General features: G+C 36.0%; 1 protein-coding gene and 1 non-coding gene across 5 annotated transcripts in view; both read right to left on the bottom strand.

Annotated features, from left to right (window-relative positions):
• Positions 1–26698, bottom strand: part of LOC128991392 (eukaryotic translation initiation factor 4 gamma 1-like) — a 106822-nt gene that overhangs the window by 54641 nt on the left and 25483 nt on the right. The window contains exons 1-7 of one of the 4 annotated variants that reach the window (XM_054414218.1): positions 25025–25151; positions 23001–23172; positions 10768–10956; positions 8563–8600; positions 6304–6399; positions 5522–5590; positions 4844–4931 (exon numbers count right to left, since the gene is read on the bottom strand). In XM_054414218.1, coding sequence (XP_054270193.1) covers positions 4844–4931; positions 5522–5590; positions 6304–6399; positions 8563–8600; positions 10768–10956; positions 23001–23073 — 553 coding nt within the window. In that variant the 5' untranslated portion in view covers positions 23074–23172; positions 25025–25151. Of the gene's footprint in view, positions 1–4843; positions 4932–5521; positions 5591–6303; positions 6400–8562; positions 8601–10767; positions 10957–13623; positions 13810–23000; positions 23173–25024; positions 25152–26698 lie in introns of those variants that run through there. The other 3 variants (XM_054414217.1, XM_054414215.1, XM_054414219.1) reach the window with 3 other exon arrangements.
• LOC128993682 (small Cajal body-specific RNA 8) lies at positions 5238–5362 on the bottom strand. The gene has a single exon (XR_008490810.1). It is a non-coding gene; the product is annotated as a small Cajal body-specific RNA 8 (non-coding RNA).

Below are 26698 nucleotides of genomic sequence, written 5' to 3'. Positions count from 1 at the left end.
ATTTTGTGAAATACAAAAATTAATGTACTCGTACTGTACTAAACCCACTTTGGAAATAATTAGACAACTGATCAGAGGTTAGGCCTACTAGCTCAACTGAGTATAGTGACTCAACAAATAATAAGTGTATAAACAAACAGATAAATAATGAGAACAATTTATTTTATGACTTGAGCAGTCACAAAGACTAGTGCTTGTATCTAAACGTCTGTAAGGTGTGAGAAAAAAAAAATTGATATCGGCTTCCTGGAAGGGGCCGGATAAACAGAGGACCGGTAAAACCAAGGCCGGATATGAGGGGTTCTACTGTAAACCTAATGTTATTAAAATATATTTAACTGAAAATCAATTCAGACAAATGGAAATTCGCTTAGTCGGCAGGTTTGCTGCGGCGAGGGTATTATGTGATTATCAACAAAGATATTGGCTAAGCTTTACATAGACTAGCTAATCATGCTACCTTTGCGGGGAAACGTGTCCTAAACTAATTTGCAAATGCAAACATTTGAGCTGACTGATGGTTGGTAAGTGTTATATATATTATATTTAATCCATTACCAACAGCTCAGAGGCTGCCGTGTGGATTTTAAAAATTCACAAAAAAGTCAGAGTGGTCCATGCAGTAGTTATCTTTAGCACATGTTGAGCATGCTTATATTTATAGGTTTGCTATTGGTAGTAAATTGACTTATGGAAACCATTTTGGAAACAAAGTCCTTGCATTTAGAAATTTGCATAGTAGCATGCACAATTGCTCCGGATGTGTTACGGTTTGGCCAAAACTTCTGTGCGCGAAGACAGATCACTACTAGCCGGACTAAAACATACACCGGTTATTGGTAGTGCTGGAGGTAGGGGTGAGTGAGTAGCAAGACACAAATTTTTTCACAAAAGTACCCCCCCCCCCCCACTCCCACGCCTAGACCCGACCAGATCTGGTCGTGCGCACAGAAACTTTGGACGAACTGTACTTCAAAAGTACATCAGGATATGCCTGTAGTTTTCATTCACTGAAACAAAAGGGTCCTCAGAGGGAAGATTAGTTTTAACATCATCTATACTCTGAATTTATATGGAAAATAAAATCGCTTACGAGTTTGCGGTTTGTATTTTATAGAAACTAGCTGTTACCCACGGGCTTCTCCTCGTTTGACTTCATAAGTGATAAGTGTTAATAAAACTATTGATTGGTTAAGTTGCGCTGAAATAAACAAAACAGAATACAGTAATACAAACAATTTTAATAAGGTAATAAATTGAAAGAACATACAAATAAGTACAGCTGAAGTATTTTTTTTTATGGAAAGTTCTCTTTAGAAAGGAATTGCGACCTTAAAGGGCAATTTATGGAATAATGGATTTCGCAAGGTTCCAAAACAAAGGTTTCTCATCATGACGAACATTTTAAGTATATGGTTTATGGGGTTGCGACTTATAGTTTTCTCAAAAGTTCATGGGTACTTTTGGCTTTATATATAGATAAATAACAATAGGACTGATATTGATGGAACAAAGTTATTAGATAGTACATCAGAATATCTCTGTGGTTTTCATTCACTGATACCAAAAAGGTCCTCAGAGAGAAGATTAGCTTGAACATCATTTGTACTTATAATCCAGTAACCTTGAGCATTTTACCTTGCATGAAATGGGATAGTAGGTTTCCTTTTAGCGAATTTCCCATATAGGGAATTAGCTACTACCGTAGTACTCATGGTAAGACTTGGACATGAGACTGATTTACATTTTCATTTTGAGGTCCCAAGAGGCCAACAACACCATTCGTTCAAATTCATATCTTTTATATATATATTTAGCAAGATAACTCAAGCAAAAGTTATCCGATTTTGATGGAATTTGACATAAACGTGTAAACCTACATTTACTCGAACGAGTTAGCAAACCAGCACGATCGAACATGGGAACGGGGGTTTATGGGGGGTTTTATCTCTGTGGAACAGAGATATTTCTTTGGGTTTTATGGGGTAAAAATAGGTTTCTCCCATTTTTGACCGCCAAAACATATGATTTCACAATTTCTTTTCAAACCATTTTGTTGAGCTTAAAAAAAAAATTAGTATATTGAAGCATTATTATGCGCCTAATAGTTAAGAAAATTATTCCATGTTATTTTTATGGAGAAAAAGTAAACTGTTGAAGTTAGCTTGCCTATGAACATATTTTGATCAAATTTAGAAAATACTTTAATTTCTTACTAAGCTACTAACATTTTACAACAAAAAACACTTTTGTACCTTCTCTGTTGCAGCAAACCTAAGTACTTGTTAAACTAATTCTATTTAAATAGGGAATACAATGTGATAAAGGAGACAGTTTATTGTAAATCAGATCAAGGAAATGGAACTTCGCTTAGTTTGCAGGTTTGCTGCGGAGGGGGTATTTTTGTTTTGTATGTGATAGTAATGAGATGCTAAATCCAAATTTCGACCTTGGGGACCTTCTGGATCACCGCCAAAAAGCGTATAAAATGGTGGAATTTTGCACTTTATAACGTTTGTCCAATTTTGATCCTGAAGCATATCTTTTTCATGAAAACAACTATGGTCATTTTAAAAGCAGTTTACTTTTACCTATACCGGGTGTTTCTGTTAAGCGTAGCGGGCTGTGCAAATTCAGATTCTACATGCAAAAATAAGTCGAAAATGTAGAATAACTTTTTTTCAATTACGGCTAAGTAATCCACCATTTTGTATTTTTTTTTTTTTTTTTAGAATTAATATCTAAAAGTTCTTGGAGATGTTTGTATAAAACTTGGTATAAACTTTAAGTGTACAGGTATAGACATTCTCCGAAAATATCTTAGATTAGGCTCATCAAATTTCAAAATGGCGGCCATTTAAAATTTTTAAAGTTTAATTCCATAAAAACCAGCCATTAAAACAAAATTTAAAATGGCGGCCATTTCGAATTTGATGAGCCTGATCAAAGATATTTTCGGATGTTTATACCTGTAGACTTAAAGTTTAAACCTAGTTTCATAAAAATATCTCCAAGGGCTTTTGAGTTATTATTTTTGAAAAAATACAAAATGGCGGATTACGGCTAAACTAAGCCGAAATCACAAAAAAGTTATTCTACATTTTCGACTTATTTTTGCATGTAGAATCTGAATCTGCATAGCCCGCTACTCTTAACAGAAACACCCGGTATAAGACAAAAATGGTTATCTCAGGCCTAACAGTTCCCAAGATTTGGCTCATCGCTCATAGAGTAGATGATTTCGTTACTTATCACTTATTACTAATCAAACTGTTAGCGAGTATAACTCTGTGCCTTGTGTGATTGGAATTTCCGCTCAGTGCTTACAATCGGACTATTACCAATTTCTCAGTACCTTAATTCTATGTGAATAGACAAATTTTGTTTAACCTAGCCAAAAGATGATTTTTGTTTAGTATAGCATTTTTAACTCACATCTAACCTTTAAAAGTACTAAATACCCCCGCCACAGCAAACCTGCAGACTAAGCTAATTTCCATTGGCCTGATTGGATTTACACTAAAATGTCTCCTTAAAAATATCACATTTATTCCCTATTTAAATAACATTAGTTTAATAAGTAGTTAGGTTTGCTGAAACAGAGAGGGTAAAGATGTTTCTTTTTTTTATGTTAATGGTTTAGTATGAAATGAATGCATTTTCCAAATATGATCGAAATATGTTCATAAACAAGCAAACTACAACAGTTTACTAGTTTACTTATTCTCCATAAGAATAACATGGGAATATTAAATTTACAGTTTTTTGGAATTTTCTCCGTAACTTTTAGGCCCATAACCACACTTCAATATACCAAATTATTTGTTTTTTAAGCTCTACAAAATAGTTTGGAAAGAAAATGCTAAATTTTAAGTTTTTAGGGTCAAAAATGGGAAGACCAAATTTTACCCCATAAAACCCCACATAAGCCCCTGTTCCCATAGTCCGATCATGCTGGTTCGCGAACTCTTTCGAATAAAAGTAGGTTTACACGTTTGTACCAAATTTCATCAAAATCGGATGATTTTTGCTCGAGTTATCGCGCTAACGGACACATATATAAATATATATATATGAATTTGAACGGATGGTGTTTTTGGCCTCTAGGGACCTCAAAACGAAAAAGTAAATCGGTCCCGGGTCCAGGTCTTACCATGAGTAGTACGGTAATAGCTTATTCCCTATAGGGAAATTTGCTAAAACTATAGGAGACGATCAAATTTGACATTTGCTGTAGCTCATTTAGTCATTTGAGAGCAAAATAACTGTAAAGTTTGAAAAAAAATTTACTACAGTCGATATATTTACGTTAGTATCCAAAATCAATAGGAAACAAAATGTGGTTGATGTAATTAAAAGGCAATTAAAACAAGGCTTATCTATAAAAGTTTGATAAGTGATATCAGATTAGTACATCAGGACATTTCTGGAGTTTTCATTCACTGAAACCAGAAGGTTCTCAGAGAGAAGATTAGCTTGAACATCATTTGTACTATGTTTTTCAATTGGATAATAAAGCGGTTTAGTAATGTAGTAAACGGAAAACTCCAACCAACCATGTCGTAACGCGGATTGAAACGAGGGCAAAGACCAAAACTAGTGCATGCACTTCTCTTAGAGCAACGCCATCAACTTCGAAGGTCGTGTGTCACCAGTGTTAGGATAATTCTATTAATGTCTCATTCGCAGCTCGGAAATTCGCGTTCTGGTGAAACTTGTACGCGCATCAAATGACAAAATTTCAACAAAATACTAATTGGAGTCAGTCAAATGGAAATTCGCTTAGTCTGCATGTTTGCTGCGGCGGGGGTATTTTTGTACGATTAGACAGTTGTATACTTACATGGGCCAGCGGCCTGGTAGTAGTTCTGTGGCTGCATAATGAACTGTCCCTGAGAATAGGGAGTATTCTGTCTCGGCCCTGGGTTGTACTGAAACCAACACATTCTTATGGATCTGCAATGTCATCTTTATTCCATTTTAATGCAGAGTTTGACTGCACTTCTAACCTAAATATAAACTAACCTTGAACATGGAACAATTACGAACAGAATTTTAAAATAAGAAGACAAACAAGAGACAATTGCTGGAGGATCAAATGAATATGGAATGCGGATAGAACAAATAAAGAAAAATAAGTTCCAAAAAGGAACGATCTTAACTCAAATAAGAACGAGTGTAGGAATAACAAACTAACCTCTCATATGGAACAATTAAAATTCCATTAAATGCCATTTAAATGTAAGCTCCGTATCTGTCGGCAACTTAATACTTCACACGTTGTCGTCATCAGAAAGCTCATGCTATCGGGAAATCAAGTGACAAAACTCAACATATGTCGGTATTGTGTATCACATTCCCTTTTACCACATTTATTTAAGACAAGAACTTCAAATAAAATAACAGCTGTTAAGTTCTTTCATCAAATCTACCTTGGGACTAATCCATTTTTGTATTCAAAAAACTAAAACCTCTAAATAAGGATGAAATGTTTGAGGAACATGTAAATGTACGTACGTACCATGACAGTAGCAGGGTACCCAGGCAAGACCTGGGCCGTGATGGGTTGGCCAGGTGCCTGCGTCACAATCTGCAACAGTTATCACACAACTGATCAATTATATTCTGAGCAAACAACTGTCGACAAACACTTCCACCTCTACTGTTACACGTTTCACAAGCCATATGCTTCCATTTCAAACATTTTAACTTTATTAATTTTTTTCACGTTAGAAATTAAATTCAGACTTTTTCATACAACATCGGCAGTATTTTAATTTTCTTCGTAATTAATTGTTCAAATATTAATTAGTATATAATACATAATTTATTTATAGATTATCTTTATATATAAATGTCAGGCCAAAACAGAATGATAAGGGTTTTAATGATTTTTTTGTGAGGATAGTAGCTGAAAAGAGTCATTGTTTAATCAATTTGGTAACTAGAAAATGTTATCATTGGATTTTAACAATTATATTTTCATATTATAAACTAGTAGAACTGGTAGAATTAAAATGTAGAATTAATTCCTTTACATGCTTCTGTTAATGCTTACTAGTGCCAGTACTGGAAATAAATTTATTTATAAGAAATAATCCCAACTGAATAACGATCAATTTGAAATATCAAGTTAACACACTTTTTCATTTAACATTTATCGATTGACTTACGGTATACAAAGACAACCCTAAAAACTTCAATTGTGTCAAATCACATAAAAATTATACAGTGGTACTGGTAGTGTAATAACGGAAGGGTCCATTTTAGTACAAAATATAACTGTTATAGATTTTAACTTACACCAGACATTGGATAAAGACCCGGCATTGGTTGCCTGTGATTATGAGGCCTCATTTGTTGTTGTGACGCCATTGTAGGTCTTGTAAACGGAAACGGCTGAAAAACAATTTCAAATATACAATTTAAACATCTTAAAAATACAAATATTAATCAGAAAAGTACTAAAACAAAAAAAAAACCTGTTTACATAAGGATTTAAAGTAACAAAATTAATTAATGAAAAAAAAAAACCAGCAATTAACATGCAATCACAACGCAAGACTATATTTCGTTCACAAAATTAAGGTGTGTTTTAGGAACTTCCGGTTTAACTCCTCTACTTGATCTCACCTTTGAATATTGATACAAGACATTCCCATGTTGAATTTGTCGCCAGATTTTAAATCAAAATTGTTGTAGTATATGTCAGCCAGCGAGAGAGTGCTGACCTAAATAACTGATTACTGTCGAATATACAAACTACTTTACCAAGTCAAACTATTTAAATGACTTATTGTAAGTTATAGCAACTGTTATGACCCATCAACTTGGTCAGCAACAAAAAATAAGGTAGAAAATAGAATTGTAGACACTAGCGCATTATTTGCCTGATACAACTACAATCTTTAAAAAAATAGTTATTTGTGTAACTAGTGGTGAAAGTGGCACTTTGCTGCACACGAGAGCAATGTTAACGCACGAGCCGCAGGCGAGTGCGGAATGATCTCGAGTGCAGCAAAGGCCTTTTTCACTCATGTTACACATTATATTTTTCCTACAGTCACTATATAAAGCATATAAATAATTAGTCTTTCAAACACTATACAACACGTTTTTAGGTTCAGCTGGCAACACAAATGGTGCCCTAGAGGAAGTAGTACCCGCGGTCCGTATCACTCCGCTATTTTTCCTCGGCAAGAAATGTGCTCCGCGTTTTGAGAATATAGTTCCGTATGTTTTTGTAATTTGAAGTGGTTTCCGCGCCTAAAAAAATACTTTAAAGGTATTTTCTTGTTTATTAAGATTGTAGGAATGTTTTAAAAACGTTTAAAAGAAAAGTCCAGAAAGTTCAGAAATACCGAAACTATAAACACAAAATGACAGGTTAAATCGTAGTTATAATAGTCAATCAGCTGCTCATAGAATTATTATCTTTAAGTGTTGCCAACCTATTTCCAAGCGTACACGGATTACGTACATAATAAAACCACGCTGTTTTGTGTTTTTTTGTTGGAATCCTGATGTGCGGCAAAGTATAAACCGTACGGCAAAGTATAAACCGTACGGCAAAGTATAAATATGCAGCAATTAGCAGCTTTCTGTACTATAAACAGTACAGAGAAGCCAACTTTGTCGGGTGACTGTAGGAAAATTACATTTATTCCCTATCTTTGAAATGAGTTTAACGATTAGGCCTACTTAGGTTTGCAGCAACAGGGAGGGTAAAAGTGTTCTTTTTTTATGTTAATAGTTTAGTGTAAAATAAATGCATTTTCCTAATTTTATCAAAATATTTCCATAAACATTCAAACTACAACAGTTTGTTTATTCTCCATAAGAATAACATGGGAATTTTAAAACTAAAATTATCTGGGATTTTCTCTGTAACCATAATAACACTTAAATACTAAATTATTTGTTTTTTTTAAGCTTTACTAAATGGTTTTAAAAGAAATTGCAAAATTTTACGTTTTTAGGGTCAAAAATAGGTAAACCCGATTTTTACCCCATAAAACCCCCGTTTTCCCAAAGTCTGACCATGCTGTATCGCAAACTCGTTTGAATAGATGTAGGTTTACACGTTTATACAAAATTTCATCAAAATCGGTTTATATTTGCTCGAGTTATTGTGCTAACGGACACACACACACATATATATATATATATATGAATTTAAAAGGATGGTATTTTTGGACTCTTAGGGACCTCAAAACAAAAAAGTAAATTGGTCCCAGGTCCAGGTCTTACCATGAGTACTATGGTTATAGCTTATTCCCTATAGGGGAAATTCGCTAACACCAACTGTTTAATGTTACTAGGGTTAAAAATAAAAAGAATTAATTGTAACTTTTTTATTCGAAAAGGTATTATCTGATATTAAGGTCCACAAAGAGTTCTCAAGCATCATATCTTAGTCCAGATAAAAAATTCATAACCTTTTAGATGTTACCATTTTCGTTTGAGTATTTTCTAAAAGATTTACATTGTGCCAACAGTTTTATTGTTGAGGGAAATAATTACAATAAACTAAAAGTAAAAGTATGTGATTAAAAAACTCACCGAATTATGAATACCTCTAACAAAATTGATCTGAGTTCCTGAAACAAGAATAATTTACATGAGTTCTTGATAGAGGCTAAATATTACACTACAGTACATTATACGAGACAGGTTCAAACAAAGGTTTCTTGCTATTACAGGCTGTTAAAGCAGAAAACAAACATCGGTCTACCTGCATTCATCACCAACAATGTGCCACACAGTTCTTAATTCTCTTAACAAACAGGTTGAATTTTTCCTGTTAGAACATTATGTCAGCTGATTTATTAGGACTCAGTTAACATTGTCTGGTCTTAGCAAACTTTAAATAGTTTTAAGGCTTGTATATTGGATTTTTACAGTAGCCTGATAGCAAGACAAGGTTAAAGGTTGGCAGCATCCTTTATCTGTGCACTTGTGCGTCCACATGGGCCTCGGGCCCGTGCGTGGGACGTTTTCCGCAAAGCAAAGGGTGAGCTGGTACGGTGCCTAGGTTGAACTATATTAATTAGGCCTATATGTAGTGGCAGGCAGAGTGTTTCTATACGCAGGATTTTATTCCAAAAAAGGAAATTTTAGACAATGAGTGGGGCTAAAGCGGGATATAGGATAAAACTGGGTTTTGGCCCTGACGCGTGACTTTTTTGTAGCTATCAGGCTCCAATAAGCTAAGCTAATTTAGCATAGTATTATAGCACTACTAGGTGGGCAATAGAAACCGAACCTACAACATTGCTACAATGGATCCGGCATGCTACTGCCTGAGCCACCAGGTAACTAATATTGGCCAACACACTGATCATGGATGAATGCAGGAAAATGTTTGGATACCATTCCAGCCATCAGACGAGTTATAGCACAGATACAAACTGTTTCTAGGATTCTACAAGAGCTCAATAGTAGGCAGTAGAGAAAAGTCGTAAAAAAATCCCTACTACCAAATATTAAATGCTGTGACTATTCGCCACCAATATTAACCGTTGTGTGCCAACGCAAGTTTGATGGAACCAAATGATTATTGACACACATGTTCGTTACTGATGTTCAAGGTGTAGGCCTACATGTGGGGAACCTCATCAAGGTCAATGAGTCATAACATTTATGTCAAAAAACCTCTTTTCTAAACAAATTGACTGCTGGAAATGCTCAATTGCATGGTACAAACATTAAAATACATAATAAACACAATGAAAAAATGAAAAATTCCTTAATAGTCGATGGATTAGGATGCGGTGAACACACGATGAAATGGCAGGAGCTTCTCTATGCGCACAAGTGATACGAAACACACCCGTAAATGCTAAGCTCACACTGAAGCAATGAAATAATGAAGGCACGGACAATGTGTTAAGAATATACATGAACAACAGGATTTTTTTGAATTTTCTCTATGGGAAATAAGCTATTTATTTTAAATTGAAAAAGTACTCAGTTGAGTGAGTCACTTCAATTAGGATATTTTCTAAAATTCTACTTTAACCCTTATTTTTTGTGGCCGACTGTGAAAGAGGCCAGCTTTCAAATAAGTTTTTTGTCAGTGTGACTTGGTCAAAATTATGGGCCATTAGAGAGAAACCTGTTATTTACACCAGTGACTCAGTTCAACAATTAACCAGAAGAATTAAAATTTAATATTGAGTTCAGCAAAATCGTGAACATTTCTACAAAACTTTGAAAATCATAAACATTAAGTTATACCAGTGCACAAGTTGCTACAGTGAAGACGTCCTCACAAAACCATTCTTGATTTGATAAGGGAGTTATTGCTTTATTATCTGACTTTGGGCATAGAAAACATACTACTATGACCCAGAATGCCAACCGCATAGTAAAAAGCGTTAAGTACTTTGAGAGAGCTTTGCCTGTCAGTTCGTAGGCAGCGCCACCAGCGTTGCTATGCACTCAGCTGGTGGCGCTGCCTACGAACTGACAGGCAAAGCTCTCTCAAAGTACTTAACGCTTTTTAATATGCGGTTGGCATTCTGGGTTATAGTACTATGTTTTCTGTGCTTTGGGTTACTAAAATAATTCCTTACTTGAATTAAGAGCCTATACTCAAATTAAGCATTTAATTACAAATGAAAATATCACACCTCAAACAGGCGTTACCACCAGGACCGTTTTTTACAACCTGCATAAAAATAAATTTTGCCTTTTTCACTAATGTCCATAAAAAAAAAAAAAAAAAAAAAACAGTGACTGGGGGGTATGAAGTTCTATACTGACCTGGCTGGTTAGGTATTAGGGGCTGCTTGTTCATGTCTCCATGTATGCCCGGAGGAGTGTTAGGCGTAGGCGGGGGTTGTTGTTGAGACTGCGCCTGCGGAGGCCCCTGGCGGTTCTGTCCCCCGCCCCCTTGCACCTGCCCGGCCCCGTACTGGTTACCAGTCACATGGAACCCGCCATTGTTCTCCCCTGTAACACCCACGATATCAGTGATAGAAATCATATCAAGAACTACGAGAAAATGAAACTACATGAATAACACTATAAAATCTACTCAAAATTTTAAAATGCTATTTGAAAAGAAATTCAAATAAAATTGTCTTTGTAATAGGACATTTTTGGACTTGAATTTGGATAGACTAGCTGTCATCAATTTTTATCCAAAAAGAACTTAGTCCTGTGAGCCAGTTAGAGATTGTGGTAGTGTTTGAAATTGTTACTGTGATTTTTGACACAACATAAAAGGTGCTATAGCTTACAATAAATCGTCAGTTTGGCTTGGTTAAAAAATCTGCTTATTCAACAGAAATCAGTAATTTACATGAGCGCAATCAGTATGTGGCCCACTTAAAAAATGTCCATTTTGATTTTAAAACTGGCTACAACTTTAATATGAGGATGGAATGTCTACTTCTACCAATAGTCTAGGTTTAACAGACTAACCTCTAGAAACTTAGTTTGTACAAGTAAAAAGCCACTTCTAGGCTCAAGGAAATATAAAATTGGTTTCAAGTGTTTTTTTTTTTTTTTTTTACAAAAATCTGCAACTCTTACATTTTTCAACAAAAACATAACATGAAAATTACAAACATTAACATTGGGAAAATGTGACTGTGATTTAAAAAAGGAAGGATTTAAAAATGAAGGAATCACCTTGTTTGTGGTGCGCTGCATGGTGGTCATCACCTGTGCACACACTCTCACAAACGCTCAATTTAGTGCTCTAATTCTGATAGGTAAAGAGGTTAACAGGGTGTCCACAGAAATTTTTTCATCAATTTCCCTGACTTTCCATGACTATCCATGACCATTAACCATTGATTTCCATGACTCACGAACTTAATTCAAAAATTATAATAATATACCGTACACACACGAATAATACTTGCCTAGACAAGTTATTTCACAGAAAATATTGAAATATGTATTAACAGATAACAATGGAGTACAATAGGTACAACAATGGACTAATACAAACTCAAAACCCATAAACTAAGACAACTGTATAAATTGAAATTGTCGTACATTTCTGAAAAATTCGGAAAAATGCTACAATAGTCGCGGTTACGGCCGACTAGAGCATTGAAAGGTCCCCTGAAATCCATCCATCATTGGGGATTTCCATGACTTTCAATGACCATAATTTTTTTCCATGACTTTCCATGACTATCCCTGACTTTCCAGAATGTGGACACCCTGGGTTAACCAACCATTGAAGCTTGCATACTACTTATAGCAACATACAAGTGCTTACAAAAATAATATAGCAAAACACATTACTTTTCATCTAATCAATGCCAAAATTATATTTGAAATATTTAAAAAAATTTGTAAAAACTGCTTTTATTACTTATTTGTAGGTTAATTACACAATTATTCATTTTTTAACAAATAATGCAAGAAGTAAGTTTACTTTAGCAGTTCATCAGTTTTAAGATGTTGATGTTTGTATATTTTGAGCAGAGAAACTTTCTTAGGTAAGAGTCTACATTAGTTGCTTTCACAATGAACAATGCAATGTATAAAACTTTCAAGTAGGGCATGCATCTACTGGCCTGACTAGAATAGCAAACAGAAGGAAGTTGCAGATCAAGTACTCATATTAAAAGTTAAGTACAAAGTTTGCAATGGGTAGTTCCAGATTGTTGCACTAGTCACTAAGGCAAATCAGGCTTACATTTGTAGATTCGTGATCTTCAGGGGTCGACCGTATCAAAAACGACGCAACACTTCCACCGACGTTTCAATCTCAATGCAGAAGGGCGACTTGACTTCAGTTGGTGTAATACTACAAATTTCCACACAGTTTGACTGGCTACAACAGCCTGCGGAAGTCAAGTTGCCATTAAATATACCCTGTATCGAGGCCGAAATGTTAGTAAATGGAGGTGTTGTGTCATTTTTGAGTGACGCAGTAAACCCCTGAAGACCGCAATTTACAATCAGATCCTGTGGAAGCCTACCCAGAAAAATTACCCCTCCTGTATGGAAAACAATTAATTAAAATATCAAAGTTATACTAAAAATCAGGCAAGAAAGGTACTTTTTAAAGAATTAATGAAATCAATAAAAAAAGTTATGTTGGATTGTACCGATTTAACTACTCTGACTTTACTGCTCAAAAACCTAAATATAGTATATTATTACACTACTTACTCAAGTGATTTTAAGGCCTATTTTACACATACGCAAGACACAATCATGCAATATTCAAGCAAAATAGCATCACAACATAAAATTAGACCTTTTAAGCAGTCTTTAAAGTTTTTAATGCTTTCTAAATACCAGGCAACAATTTAAAAAGCACAAAGCAAATATGATGCAAAGCAAACAACACCAAAGCTATTAATATCAAGCAAATATCACACTCAACCACAAAAATATTCAGATGAACTATGTACAAAAATTAGACTGACAGTACTATATTTTTAACATCGTTATTCAGTAACAAAACATGTTAGTTGTACAAATATTCCGTAACACGGCCAACAAAATTAACTCTGATATTAAACAATTTAGACTAACAATGAATTAAAATGTAACCTACATACATGTTAACTAACAAAAAAAATCCACTATCGGTTGATTGTCATAAACAATTAAAAAACATATGTTGTACACAGTGTTAGGACTTACACTGATGCGTGTATTGGTTGGTTTTGGTGGCGTCCGCCTGTATCCATCCACTGGTGGTTTGTGGCCCTGCTGCCTCCTGGTTGTAAGGTGTATAGTAGAATTGTTGTATGGCAGGCGGCTGTTGCATGGCCGACCTTGGCTGCCGCTGAGGCCACCTTCACCTCACCACTCAACAACACGACCACTCTGAGGAGAGAAACGCTTCAGTCACCCCATGTCACTTAACTATACACACCACTGTCATTAGTCGTAATATGATTGTCATCGATTCTACGAGGGCTGTTCGTAAAGTAAGGTCTCCATCGAGCTAGTTACCTGAGAATTAATCTGAGACTAGCGTTCCTTACTTCATCCGCTGCAATTCTATGCAGTTTAACCCCAATACGATGCGTTTCATCAAAGTAACTAGTCAAAAAACAATGTTGAGGAGAACTGATACACCACAAAGTACAAATTGTGTTCTATGAGTATATTTGTGTGGATTGAGGTATCAAACAGTAGTAAACATGTGCAGTTTGTTTTAAACGCAGATTGAAGTGATTAAAAGCAAGGTTGTCTTACTATAGTAATAGGAAACATTAAGGTAAGATCATTAAGGCCAGCAGTAAACTATTGATAGGATTAAGCCCACTGATCAGCAAGTGAAGTTTCCTCAACTTTGAAGATGGAAACTAAAAATCTCTTGCTGCCAGCATCGAAAAAATATGTACGACCGTCTCCATAAACCACTCATGCACATTTAGCTCTATGTGCAGAACACTTTCAGGTATAAAAACATATGTCAATAGAAAACAGATTTCATTAGATGTTGACCTTCTTCCCACATAAACCTTATCTCAAAGTGATTTTTACTTAGCGGGAGCGTCAATTTTACCTCACATTGTTTGAGCTTGAGCTACTATGACGATAATAATCACCGCTTAGGGTTGGGAGTCTTGGTGTAGGACTCAGATCTTGACCAGCTCGCTTCACCTCAAGGGAGACCTTAATTTACAGACAGTCATTGTAGTTTATTTTCTTTGGACAGTTTTGCCCTCGTGGTGTCATTTTAAACACTCAAGACTTTGTGTTTAACGCTCAGATTCTAAGCGACAGTGGTTGGAAATACTTTACATAAAAAGTAGATTGATTTAAACTTGATATAAAAACTGTGAGGTGTTCATGGCCCAATTTTACCATCACATTTAAATTTAATTTTTCACTAAGCTATTGTATTATTATATGAATCAGAAATCTTGAGAATGGAGAATGTAAGAGGTTGAGATGAGTCTTGAGAGTGGTTGAAAAAGCAACGCTTTGAAATGCTCCAAATGGTATAAATTTGAATGGCCGTCAGAATTTAGGTATGTATACGACACTGCTACCCACACTAAGATTAGATTAGATAAATATGATGTTACATGATTTTTAAACCACCGAAACACACTCATCATTTAAAATATTGATAGACGTAATATAAGAATAGGTACAATAAAAAGCATGACTTATCATAATTACATGATTAGTCTACAATAATAAACATTAGGTACCAAATTAATTATTTTGACTATTGAAATTGAAGGGAATCCAATTCTTGTCCTAACCTATTTTTAACATGTACAACAAAATTGTAGTACTTGTCTAAATCTAGCAACCCTCTCCCCAACCCTTCCAATTAGCCTAAACAACAATAACATGATTGTGAATGACTGAATAACAATTGTCCAACTACTGTTATAATTATGTAAGTAATTGGCCTCCATTGGAATATAAAATATCAACTTGTAGCAAATAAACAACATCCAAAATATAAGTCGGTATTTCATAATATTTGGGTTCAATAACAACTTAGGTGTGCACGTTTTTATTTTTACTGCAATACTCGGAAACACAAAAAATGTAAACATTGCTAAAATTGGCCTGGTAAGAAATGTTTGTTTTAAAAAAGAAGGGGAAAACCCCAACCTTGTAAAAAAATTGTTTTTCGGTCAATAAATAAATAAATAGATAGAAGTTTAGGCTTAGCTATGAGAATCTAGCACAATTTGAATGATTAATTTATACTAATGTTCCTTATCTGGTCGTAGATAATGTCTAGACATAATGTTCTTGTTGATAAAATGTATAGTCCCTAATCATCTGATTAGAGATTACTTAAAATTATTCTGATATGGACTAAAGATTTAGGCAGTGAAATTCCAACAATTCAGAAAAATCAAATGATGAATATTAGAGCCTAATTGTAAGAAAAAAGCTTGTACAGCTTTGTACTTATTCCATCCTTCCCATTATTCCATGTGGATTTAGAAAGACATTTAAGACATTTATTGATCTTAAGGCAAAATTACATGCAATCGATCTTGTAATGGACGCTTGAAATGCACAAGACAGTCATTTCATGTCAGAAAGTATTTAGATAATCTTTGCTCTAAAAATGAATCTATTAGTCAAAAGAAATGGCTGCTTTAAGTTGTATGTGTGGTATTATAAAATTAACTATCGCATCGTATTTATAAGAAAAAACATGTCTACCGTTTAAGTTTGACACAATTACCCACCAAGTCCAGGCCAAAATTTATCAAATTCACAAATTATTTCAGAAGGAATGGAAATGTAGACATTATCAACATTTAAAAAAAAACTTATATCATACCTGATCCATCGTAATTTAATCCATACAGTGAACCCATGCAGCTACAGCTGTATGTTTATTTGACCTAATATCGAAACAACACAACTTGTCATGTAACACCGGAAAATAAAACGTGGAACGTGGCAACGCGAACGCACTAAAAGGGCTGCTAGCTGCTACCCCTAGCGGACTGAAGACTGAAGCACAATGTGCGGCTCTAGGACATGGGTAGGGAGGTTGGGGGAGATCAGGGAGATCACCACAAAACATCTGAGTAATCTACAGAACCCGGACTTCGCCCCTCACAGTGATTCACGTCAGGAATTTGCGACGTCCTAGACTGTTAATTGTTTACTCACTGCACGATCTTCCAGTTTGGGCAATCGAATGCAAACACTTGCGTCTATCTTGTAAACAATTATTGGTTAACTGTTATGTAATATTTTGAGAGGGATTTATGTGTAATTTAAGGCTACACACCCAAATGTTTGTAGAATCAAATTATAGATGTAACTTTCCAAAGAATTAGTAAAACAATTTAGAATGTAATCATAACTATCAACTGGAATTATAACGAAATCGTAGTATACAGCATGCAAGTCAATTAAAAATGTATATTCAATAACAATGTCGGGGCGTATCTACTACACGCCTAAATAATTCGTAAAGAAATAAAATACATGAACAAAGATCATTATAATTGAGGTAAAAAGAAATTTGAGTTCAAATTAATAGGAATCTACAATTTTCATAACTTAAACTATCGTGGCTATGCTAAGACTTCTCTGTTTGAATTTAAGGTTATTCCCTATCCATTGTCATACCTAGTTCATTTTATTTCAGGACTTCTAAATAGTCGTCAAAATGTAAGTCTAGGTCCACGTTTTTCGGTTCCGAAACCCATCTGACTCTACATATCTGATTTTTTCAGCTAAAGACGGAATCAAATTTCAAGCCTTCAAACGTCGTGAAAATATATTAAGAAAATTAGTATCTCGTTAACTAATACTTGTATCACCATCTTTACTAAATAGCAAAGCCACGGCTGCTATTGGATGGCTTGTAAACTGCGGGATAGCAAAACTGGCACGCGGAGATCCAAAATGATCCTGCTGACCGATATGGCGATACTCGGTCCAAGATGGGCAGGGTCAAGCGCGAGACTGGCGAACAATCACGCGACATGCGATGGCGGCCGTGACGTCACCACTGCATTCCACCACACACACACACACACACCCGATACGCCGGAAATTAGCTTTATCTTGGAGTATAATTGATATATAGAATAGAAACATCCACATTTGATAAAATGCGCACAATTTCAATAACACATTACTAAAGAAAAGTAATGAAAAGGTTTTTTTTATAGGCTATAAAACAGACTTGTTTACCGTTACATGACACCTACTACGTTCCTAAAATATTTTGACGTAACATCTTTTGAATATAAAATCTTATGTACAAAAAATATTATGTTATATTTAAATCAAGAAAAAAGTGCAACACAAATTGCTTCACTTTGTTTTGTAACGTTCAACGTGACAACAGCTAAATTGTCTTTGATTTTTCCAAATTGTATAAGCAAATTAAAATGATAATGTACTTCCCCACGGTCGACCTTCAGACGCAAATAAATTTTCATTAGGAACGGTCAACTCGCTTTCTTCGGTAGTTTCACCTCCGGCCTTCGGTGACCCACTGCGACGAAACTATAGACCGAGAGAGCCGGCGATCACCAAAGTGATACGATTTGCAGACTTTAATAGCGTCAAAGAAAATACTCCAGTACCCAATGTAAACTACTAGTCGGTTTTCTTGAAGGGAAAACACACTTATTTAATACTAATCCAGTGCCGTGTGTGTGAGGAGTTTATGGTGCCTTTTACGTAATGGCAGACGACAATATCCCTTTACAGCGTCTAACTCTCTAGCATGTCTCATAAATTCGTTAGATACAGTTTCACTCAAGTCAGTCTGTACCCAACCATTGAAAAAGGTTACTGAACATCACTATCCGTTACGAGATCACATCATGCCCTCTATGTTACATTTTGAAAATACCAACATAAAAGTATGCCAACGTATGAAATACAACTTTTTAGAGGGGTTTATCTAGTACTTAACCGTCCGGAGATGATTCGTAAATAGCCGAAACTAGAGACATGCTAAGCTGTAAATACCCTACTACATAATTTTACGAAATGGGTCTTTTCCAGAATAGGGCCTATGGAAACGAAGGTGTTAAATGAGAACTAGTCAATGTGTTTATAACGAAACGAATAGTATACTTGCAAATCGTAAGGAAACGAACCTGAATACTTCACAATCTACCTTAGCGTGAATTTCTATAGTGACTTCTTCCAAAGAACCTGTCCTAACCCAACCTAACCAGACCTAACGTAATTTACATCACCATCATATGTCAATTATTTTATAGTTAGGAGCATCTCCTTGAAAATAACCCAATCCAACTGAACATAACAAAACCTAACCATATTTACATCACTGAGCATCTCCTTGCAAATAACCCAATCCAACTGAACATAACAAAACCTAACCATATTTACATCACTGAGCATCTCCTTGCAAATAACCCAATCCAACTGAACATAACAAAACCTAACCATATTTACATCACTGAGCATCTCCTTGCAAATAACCCAATCCAACTGAACATAACAAAACCTAACCATATTTACATCACTGAGCATCTCCTTGCAAATAACCCAATCCAACTGAACATAACAAAACCTAACCATATTTACATCACTGAGCATCTCCTTGCAAATAACCCAATCCAACTGAACATAACAAAACCTAACCATATTTACATCACTGAGCATCTCCTTGCAAATAACCCAATCCAACTGAACATAACAAAACCTAACCATATTTACATCACTATCACTTTTAAATGTCAAATTTCAATAGTGAACGACCCTCTTCTGGCTAAGAAACTGACCCAGAACCTAGCATAACCAACCCTAAACTCATTTACATCACCATCACATGGCTAAAATGTCAATAGTGACTTTCCTGGCATAGATTTTGCGAAATAAATGTCTAACAAAGAATACCTTTCATTGTCTTAAAACAGCTATTACCGACGTCACTATCCACAGTCTTACAACACGCGTTTATCTATTGTGTAACATTTTCTGTACAACAGTAAACGTGTATGATCAGAATGGGGGTGGAGGTAGAACGGTACCTGCGCTAGTGTCGGTGTCGGTGACACGGCCGTGTTCAAGCGTGCCAGTCAATGACCTTGGCGGCGGCCCGAATAGACGACCTTGACGCAACAACTCGCTACACACTACACACAGGCCTCCATCTCACCATCTCCGTACCGTCTACAGTCTGAGTCTACACTTTGTGGTCACCTTCTCAGTTCTCACCCACTACAGTACAGAAGAGGCCTACAAGGTGTCATTTTAAACACAAACCAAATTACGCTCAGAGATTCACTGTAGGGACAAAACAAGCTCATATGTTGGCAACCCTGCTTCATTTACTTCACTCGTTCACTCGCGATCAGCTGATATGTATTTTAGCACTGTGGTATTGTTTTAGTTTAGTGTTATTGTCAATTTGTGAATAATACCTTTGACTATTATTCAACTGCAGTATCCAATAGTCAATGATAATATAATACTAAACATGGCGTTTTCACAAGTTCAAAGGGTGTGTGCATTAAAATGATTTTAATGCGTACCTATACCGAGAAATTTTTGCAATTAAGAATTTAAATGAGATTACTGTAAGACATTAATCAAAAACAGGTTGATCAAACTGTAATGATCAATAATAAAAGAACATTTTTTTCATACGTGTGCTTGCATCATCAATCTTAAACATGGGGTTGTAACTAATAGAAATTTATTTTCAGTTTTTATCACACTATAATAATGCTCAATAACGCCAAACCGTGTAGACAACAATGCTAAATTGTATATTTTATTAGATAATCGGTAATGGAGAAGAGAAGTAGAGAACGGCTCCTATGGATATTTTTTAGGGCGTATGACAATTTTTTCCTGTATACAGCAACACACTATGCGTTGCAATGAGGGTTGTAATTACCCTCGTCAAATACCACCGTTTCCCCTTATACGCATATATCACTGTACGATTGTTTTGCTATGAATACCGGGTAATACAAATGAATAGCTTGGTAATAAATAGGTACTCAACAGTGAATAACAAGCTCACAGGGTGTGTAAGTTTAACACGGAATAATATTGTAGTTCGCACTTGCTATTAACTGAATTGAATGATTTAAAATGTGTAAAGTTATGAGAAGGTAAAGTTGAAAACATAAATACCGATTGTTTCCAAACCCTCCTTGTGGTTGAATTGGTTCACGAATATATTTTCTTCACGGAAATACCGTAAAATGAAACCCTAAATAACAACTATATTGACGACATCGGAATGAAAAAGAAAGATCATACACACAGCATAAAATAAATTAGAGCACGAATATTTAAAAACTACAACATGAACGCCAAGTAAACATGACCTTCACTATTTCAGAAGACTGTCGATCCAAAATATTTTAGATAATGATAAAGTCTAATTTGCTCGTTGTAAAAGTGTCAAAGGCAAACTCGACCGGCAAAGATAACATCAACGATAGTGTAGCAATTACGCACAATTCTCAGAAATGATAAACCAAAACTGGTAAACGATATTTGACTCCCGACCAGCGTCTAATCGAGCATCCTTTAATCATGGCAAATACATTATCAACGCACAACGTGTGTGTGTGTGTGTGAGGCAATATAGACCAATTACAGCGAGAGGCCACTCCCAACCCCCTCCCCCTCCCCCCCAACACCCTCTAGGCGCCGCGACGCATCGATCCCGTCGTCGCCGCTGCACCACTCTACCCCTAACCTGCCCCTGTCCCACATACGGATATGGGCCACGTCTGCGGTACTACTACAGTCAATAGACCAATTAGACTAGCCTCAATAATCATTGGCCTCGCCGGTGTGACTGACCGCAAGACTATCAACACTCATACGAGCTGGCAGTCAAAACGTTTACCTCCCGCTATCTCCGCGTCCCGCCACCTCCGAATTTCAGAGTGACCCCTATAATCCTCGGTTACTAACTGCGTTAAGACACTCCGTCCTAACCTAACCACGGGTTAAATTTTCAAAATCTTCCAACCACGGGGATTCGCAGCCGTGGATGCAATGACAGCTACCAACGCAGGCAGTGACGGGATTAAAAGGGCCACTCAAGAATTCGGAGGGTTTGGAGGTTGCGGAACGCGGAGATAGCGTGAGCACACGGTCAAAACACGACATTTTCCGGATATTTTCCCTTTACTTGATTACAATGGTTTGAACAAGGTTTTTAAAACGGGACCGTCCGTGTGCAAGACATTTTTAGTGTGCTGCGACTAATTGAAGTTTTGTTATTTAATTTGTAATTATTTTTTATTGAACTTGTGTAGTTTTTGCACCCCTTTTACATGTATTTAAAGGGTAAATATTACAAATTTAGTACCTTGTTATTATGACTGGACAAACCTAACCCACCACGGGAGTGCACTGTAAATAGTGGCACCTTGGACAACATTGCAGTACCCGATAATAAAATGTGAATGAACTATCTTCGATATTTGGCGTAAACTGTCACAAATGGCCACGATTTGCAGTGCTTCTTGTTCATATAGATAATTGATATATATATATATTTCGTTCCCACAAATTGTCCTTCCTATAATAAAATATTTACGTACAGATAAAACTTCAATCATATATCTTAATTATAGGACTATATTAAAAAGCATTTAAGGAAAGCATTAAAAAGGAATTGCTTCGTGCGTCGATTCCCAATAATGGAATAGTTCCCAAAGACTAGTATCAACCACTGTTAATAAGGTTAACAATAAATAATTAAAGGGTAGTGGACCATTAAAAACGCTATTTGGTTTTGAAGAGACAAATTACAAGCAATAAAGTTTGATTAAGAGTGTATTTTTGATTTTGTGATTGCAATTGAGTATTTATTACTACTTTATCTAGTTTAAAGGTGATAACAAATTTTAACAACTAACTGTGATTGATTACAATTATTAATCGTGCAAAGATTCCATATCTTTTTTGTATACACATATGTTTATATTTCTATTGATACATAACTAAGAGTCCAGTAATTATTTCTACTCTAAAATCAACAGAAATACTGTACTATAAAGAAAGTGACTATGCATATAAATCTTTGAATATGCATCGACTTCAAAGAAAATTACAGTCAATCCCAAAACAGACAAAAAAATCTATACTAACAAAGTAAGAAGAAAATAAGTTGATCATAAGCTGCATCATGAAACCCCTTATTTAATCTGTAGCCCCCATGGCATTGGGCGTTGGTCAATTATTTAATTCTCAAACAACGCATTGGATTTGAACTATTATATAATTAGTACATACATATACGAGCATGACCATACTTGAAGAGGATTTGAAACTGTAATCAGTCGGTGACCATACACTATACATTTGGGCCAACTAGCAGACTCGCCATCCTTATGCCCTGAGGGGAATCATTTGTTCCGAAATTGGCCTAAAGAGACAAAAATAAGAACCCTGCAAATGTAAAGAAGAAATACAAAGGGGAGTGTCAATCCAGTCCATTCATTCATTCGCAACGTTCAACCAATAGACAATACAGAATACTAGCGGGCGGCGCATTCTCATTCTAATTCTCATACCCATGCAGTCGCATGCCTACCCTCGCCACTTACTTGGCTGGTTCAAGACGATGCGGAAGTGGTGGGGCGGGAAGAAGTGGGTGTTGTCTGAATACCTGGACACCATTATCACTTCACTATCACTAGTTTATCGTGGTCACCATAGTCACTATAGTGATGCTCATATCACTAACGTACGGCCACCGCGCACTTCAGCATAACCTCACTACGACATCATAATATTTGCCTCTGTGGTATTGTGGACTTGGGAAAAGGAAAACACGTGTATTCAGAGCAGATGCATCGAAACCAAATCTTCCGTCGAAATTAATAAATTGATATACCGAGTTGCAAAAATTCACTTGCGAGTTGGCAGGTCATTTTTTTAGCATCCTTATCTGATCAAGGACGCAATAGGAATTTATTTTCGAAAATATAATCCAACTCCATAAAGTTAATTGCACAATTAACAGTGTGATCTCATCCCAATTGAAATTATTTGAATGTCGACAAAACCAGAAGTCGATATGAATAGCCAAACAGTCCGGCCAAAAGTTCAGTTTCCCCAAAATACTCTAAACAGAAGATACGCCAAAAGTGTACATGTAGGTGACAAGAATAACGCAATATTAGATAACAATCAAAAGCAGCCACTCGGATACGGGCGGAGGGGAATGAATGAGTAGGGGGAGGGAGTAGAGGGGGACCAGTGCTGCCACCCACACAACACGCAATGTCCCGAGGTAGAGTCACGTGTCTAGTGCGCTGGCATTATCAATTCCGCCCATTTAAAGTAGCTATGTTGGCAGAAATAGGCAAAATCGCAGCCTGCATTTATAATTCAACTCTAATTAATTGTAAAAAAATACAAATGGTAAACACACCTCAGTGCCTTGAGGTTTGACAAAGTGAGGAAATAGATTTTAACAAAACTGCTGAAATTATCAACAAGTGGTCGTTACAAACAATACATTTTAAAGAACAAAATTGATAAAGCAAGTGATGATCAGACTAACGCCTGTGGACATGATATTTGCGTGGCCAATACTTGAAGCACACACAATCAAAATTATGAACCATAACCTAGTTGCAACACCGATTGTACATTCTAGACAACTGTATTCATAAAATGAGGAATATTGAGGAGAGCGGAAGGGGAGTGTGGCGGATTTAACAAGGTGATGTCGAGGTAAAAGTGGGTTAAAAGCGCGAAGAAATGCACGTGCCAGGTGGATATGGGTCAGCCAGACATTGATTGGCGATTCTCACGGCTGTGGCACTGTGGCAGTCAAAAATCCACCGACGGGACGTAGCTGTGTGCGTGACGTCACAATCGATCGCGGCAACGTCACAAGCGGCATACTTCCACTTCCACTGCCAACCGGATGTTTCGTCACCAGCGCGGGGCCGCACAATTATCTCCCGTTATCAACCCTTCATATGACTGCCCTAATGTGCCAATTGGTAATAGGCAATCCAACATTTCAAAATACGTGCCAAGTGACTAATCACGTCATTCGAACAAGCATTTTTAGTGATACTATTTAAATTCAATAAACGAGCGTCTCACTATTACAAAATACTACATATGATGCATTGTTTTCCAAATTGTCAAATGTCACTACTTATGTTCCGCACAATGTGGGTGCATCGTCAATGCCCAAATACGATGTTTCAATCAGTAACAAAACGTGTGTTTTATCTAGCTATACAGGTTTAAGTTGGTGTATATGTGAGCAAGCAAGACAAGCTAGTAAAACATTTTGTTACAACATGTTACATCCATTCCAAACACCACCAACTATTTTGTTTACTGATATACGCGGTACACACAAACACAATTCACCGATCGACACCGTATTAATTTACGCTATTTTTTTTTTTTTTAATATAGGCCCTACCCAAAATAATGTATTCGGAAAATACTTGAGACGATAAGGGCAATGTTTTGGGAATGTGCTGTGCTGTAGGTGGTCACCGGGACAGGGATCGATACAATACACAGAGGCAAGACGACGCTGAAACTGAAACACCACTAGCGCTAACCATACAACACTCGTCTACAAACAAATATACACCTTGAAACTGGCTGTGAAACACTGAAAACACCACAAACTGCTGGGTAAAACAACGAGTCGTGTCACTATACACACATCACAGGCGTCAACAGTGGGCACAGGGCGGCCATGTTGTACGGACTGGCGGGTTGGCGGGAGGCGATGCGCGCGCACCCTACTGCACAGACCGACAACTACCAGCTCAGCTGATCTGTGATCTCGTCTGACAATCGTCTGCTTCGCCTCAACTGTCTGTCTGTGTCTGCCAACAACACTCATTTCACTTTGCTACTGGCTGTACAAAGTTCCTAATCGATATGAGAAATACTCGTACAAGCATACACGACTAAAAACTCTAATAAACCAACCTATCACGCAATAATTGAGAGCAACATAAATGATTATAGTCGCAACTAAAAAAATCACATAGCTCGAAACCCCCTTTCCTAGTGATTCCTATTGGCTAATGTGTTGTCGCTATGAGGTCCTTTCTGTGTAGGTTTACGAAAGAAGTAAACTAAAACAAAACAGTTAGTTTTCATATCCAAGGAAAGATCTTGTTGCGAAAGCACATTGATGTGAAGTAAGATGCAAAGGCCACACTTACTTATCTCGTTAACAAAACAGCGATTTTGAGTAGTTACTAGTTATTTGTCATCCTTTCCACAGAATGAGCGCCAAAGAAATGTTACACTATACGATAGCTGGACCCTGGACTATTAGGCTAAGGTATCATTGACTGATAGATGAATAAAGCAGGGGTAAAACTAAAATTCTGAGCGACATCGTTGCCAAAATATCGAGTCACTAAGATAGGATAGATATTTTTAGAGAACCAAGGGCTAATCAGCGGCAATTGTGTAATGATTTGTCTGTCCTCATCATTATTGTTTTAAACAGTAAATCAGCTAATAAAACAGGTGATGGCAAAAAATTTTGTTGAAAAATAAAGTTAAAACAGATTCAGTTTTCATTACTTTTAACAATTTTAGGTTTAAAAAAAGAGCTCGTGCAAAATAGTTTAAAATATACCTCTTAGATGCAATTTTTTCTGTTTATATCCGTGTCGTGATAAATATGTTGTATAGCGTGCAATATTATAATATAACGATTTTAAATCCACAATTTACTTAGGTTTTTAGGACAAGATAATCTAACGATTTGACGACTTAGCTATAAGAACAATCCTTGAATTTCAATCAATGTTGACCTATTTACTGTCTTTACTCAGCAAATGCCAAGGAAACAATAGAAAAACGTAAGATAAATCCTTGAAGATGTACAACAAGGTAGTACCCTCAATGGCTGCAATGGCATTGGCATTTTACAATTAACGTATACGTACAGTATTTGTATTACACTGCATTTATAATTTCCGTGGAGAATTGTTAATACTTGTTAATATTGTTAAAATAAAAAATGTAAAGATAAAATTAGGCTTGTGTAAGTGGTTTATATTCATACTATTGAAGCTTCTGAATTCTATCAGACAGTTTAGTACACTGCAATTATAATTCTCTACTAAATTATGTTAACTTGTTATTAACTGTCTAACGTTTTTTTTAAGTTTTTACACAGATAAACAAGATTTTGCTTAATTTGTTTCAACACGCAACATAAAATTTTGTTCAACTTAAAAAGTATGTGTCATAAGTTTAGTAAGTACTATTTCTCAAAGTTTTGTTGGGTTTAAAG

Source organism: Macrosteles quadrilineatus, unplaced genomic scaffold (assembly GCF_028750875.1).
Source record: "Macrosteles quadrilineatus isolate MER2022 unplaced genomic scaffold, UCM_ALF_1.0 Scaffold_4__1_contigs__length_99947679, whole genome shotgun sequence".
In the NCBI taxonomy this organism is placed as follows: domain Eukaryota; kingdom Metazoa; phylum Arthropoda; class Insecta; order Hemiptera; family Cicadellidae; genus Macrosteles; species Macrosteles quadrilineatus.
The sequence above is the reverse complement of the archived record's forward strand: the minus strand, read 5'-3'. Positions and strand labels throughout refer to the sequence as shown.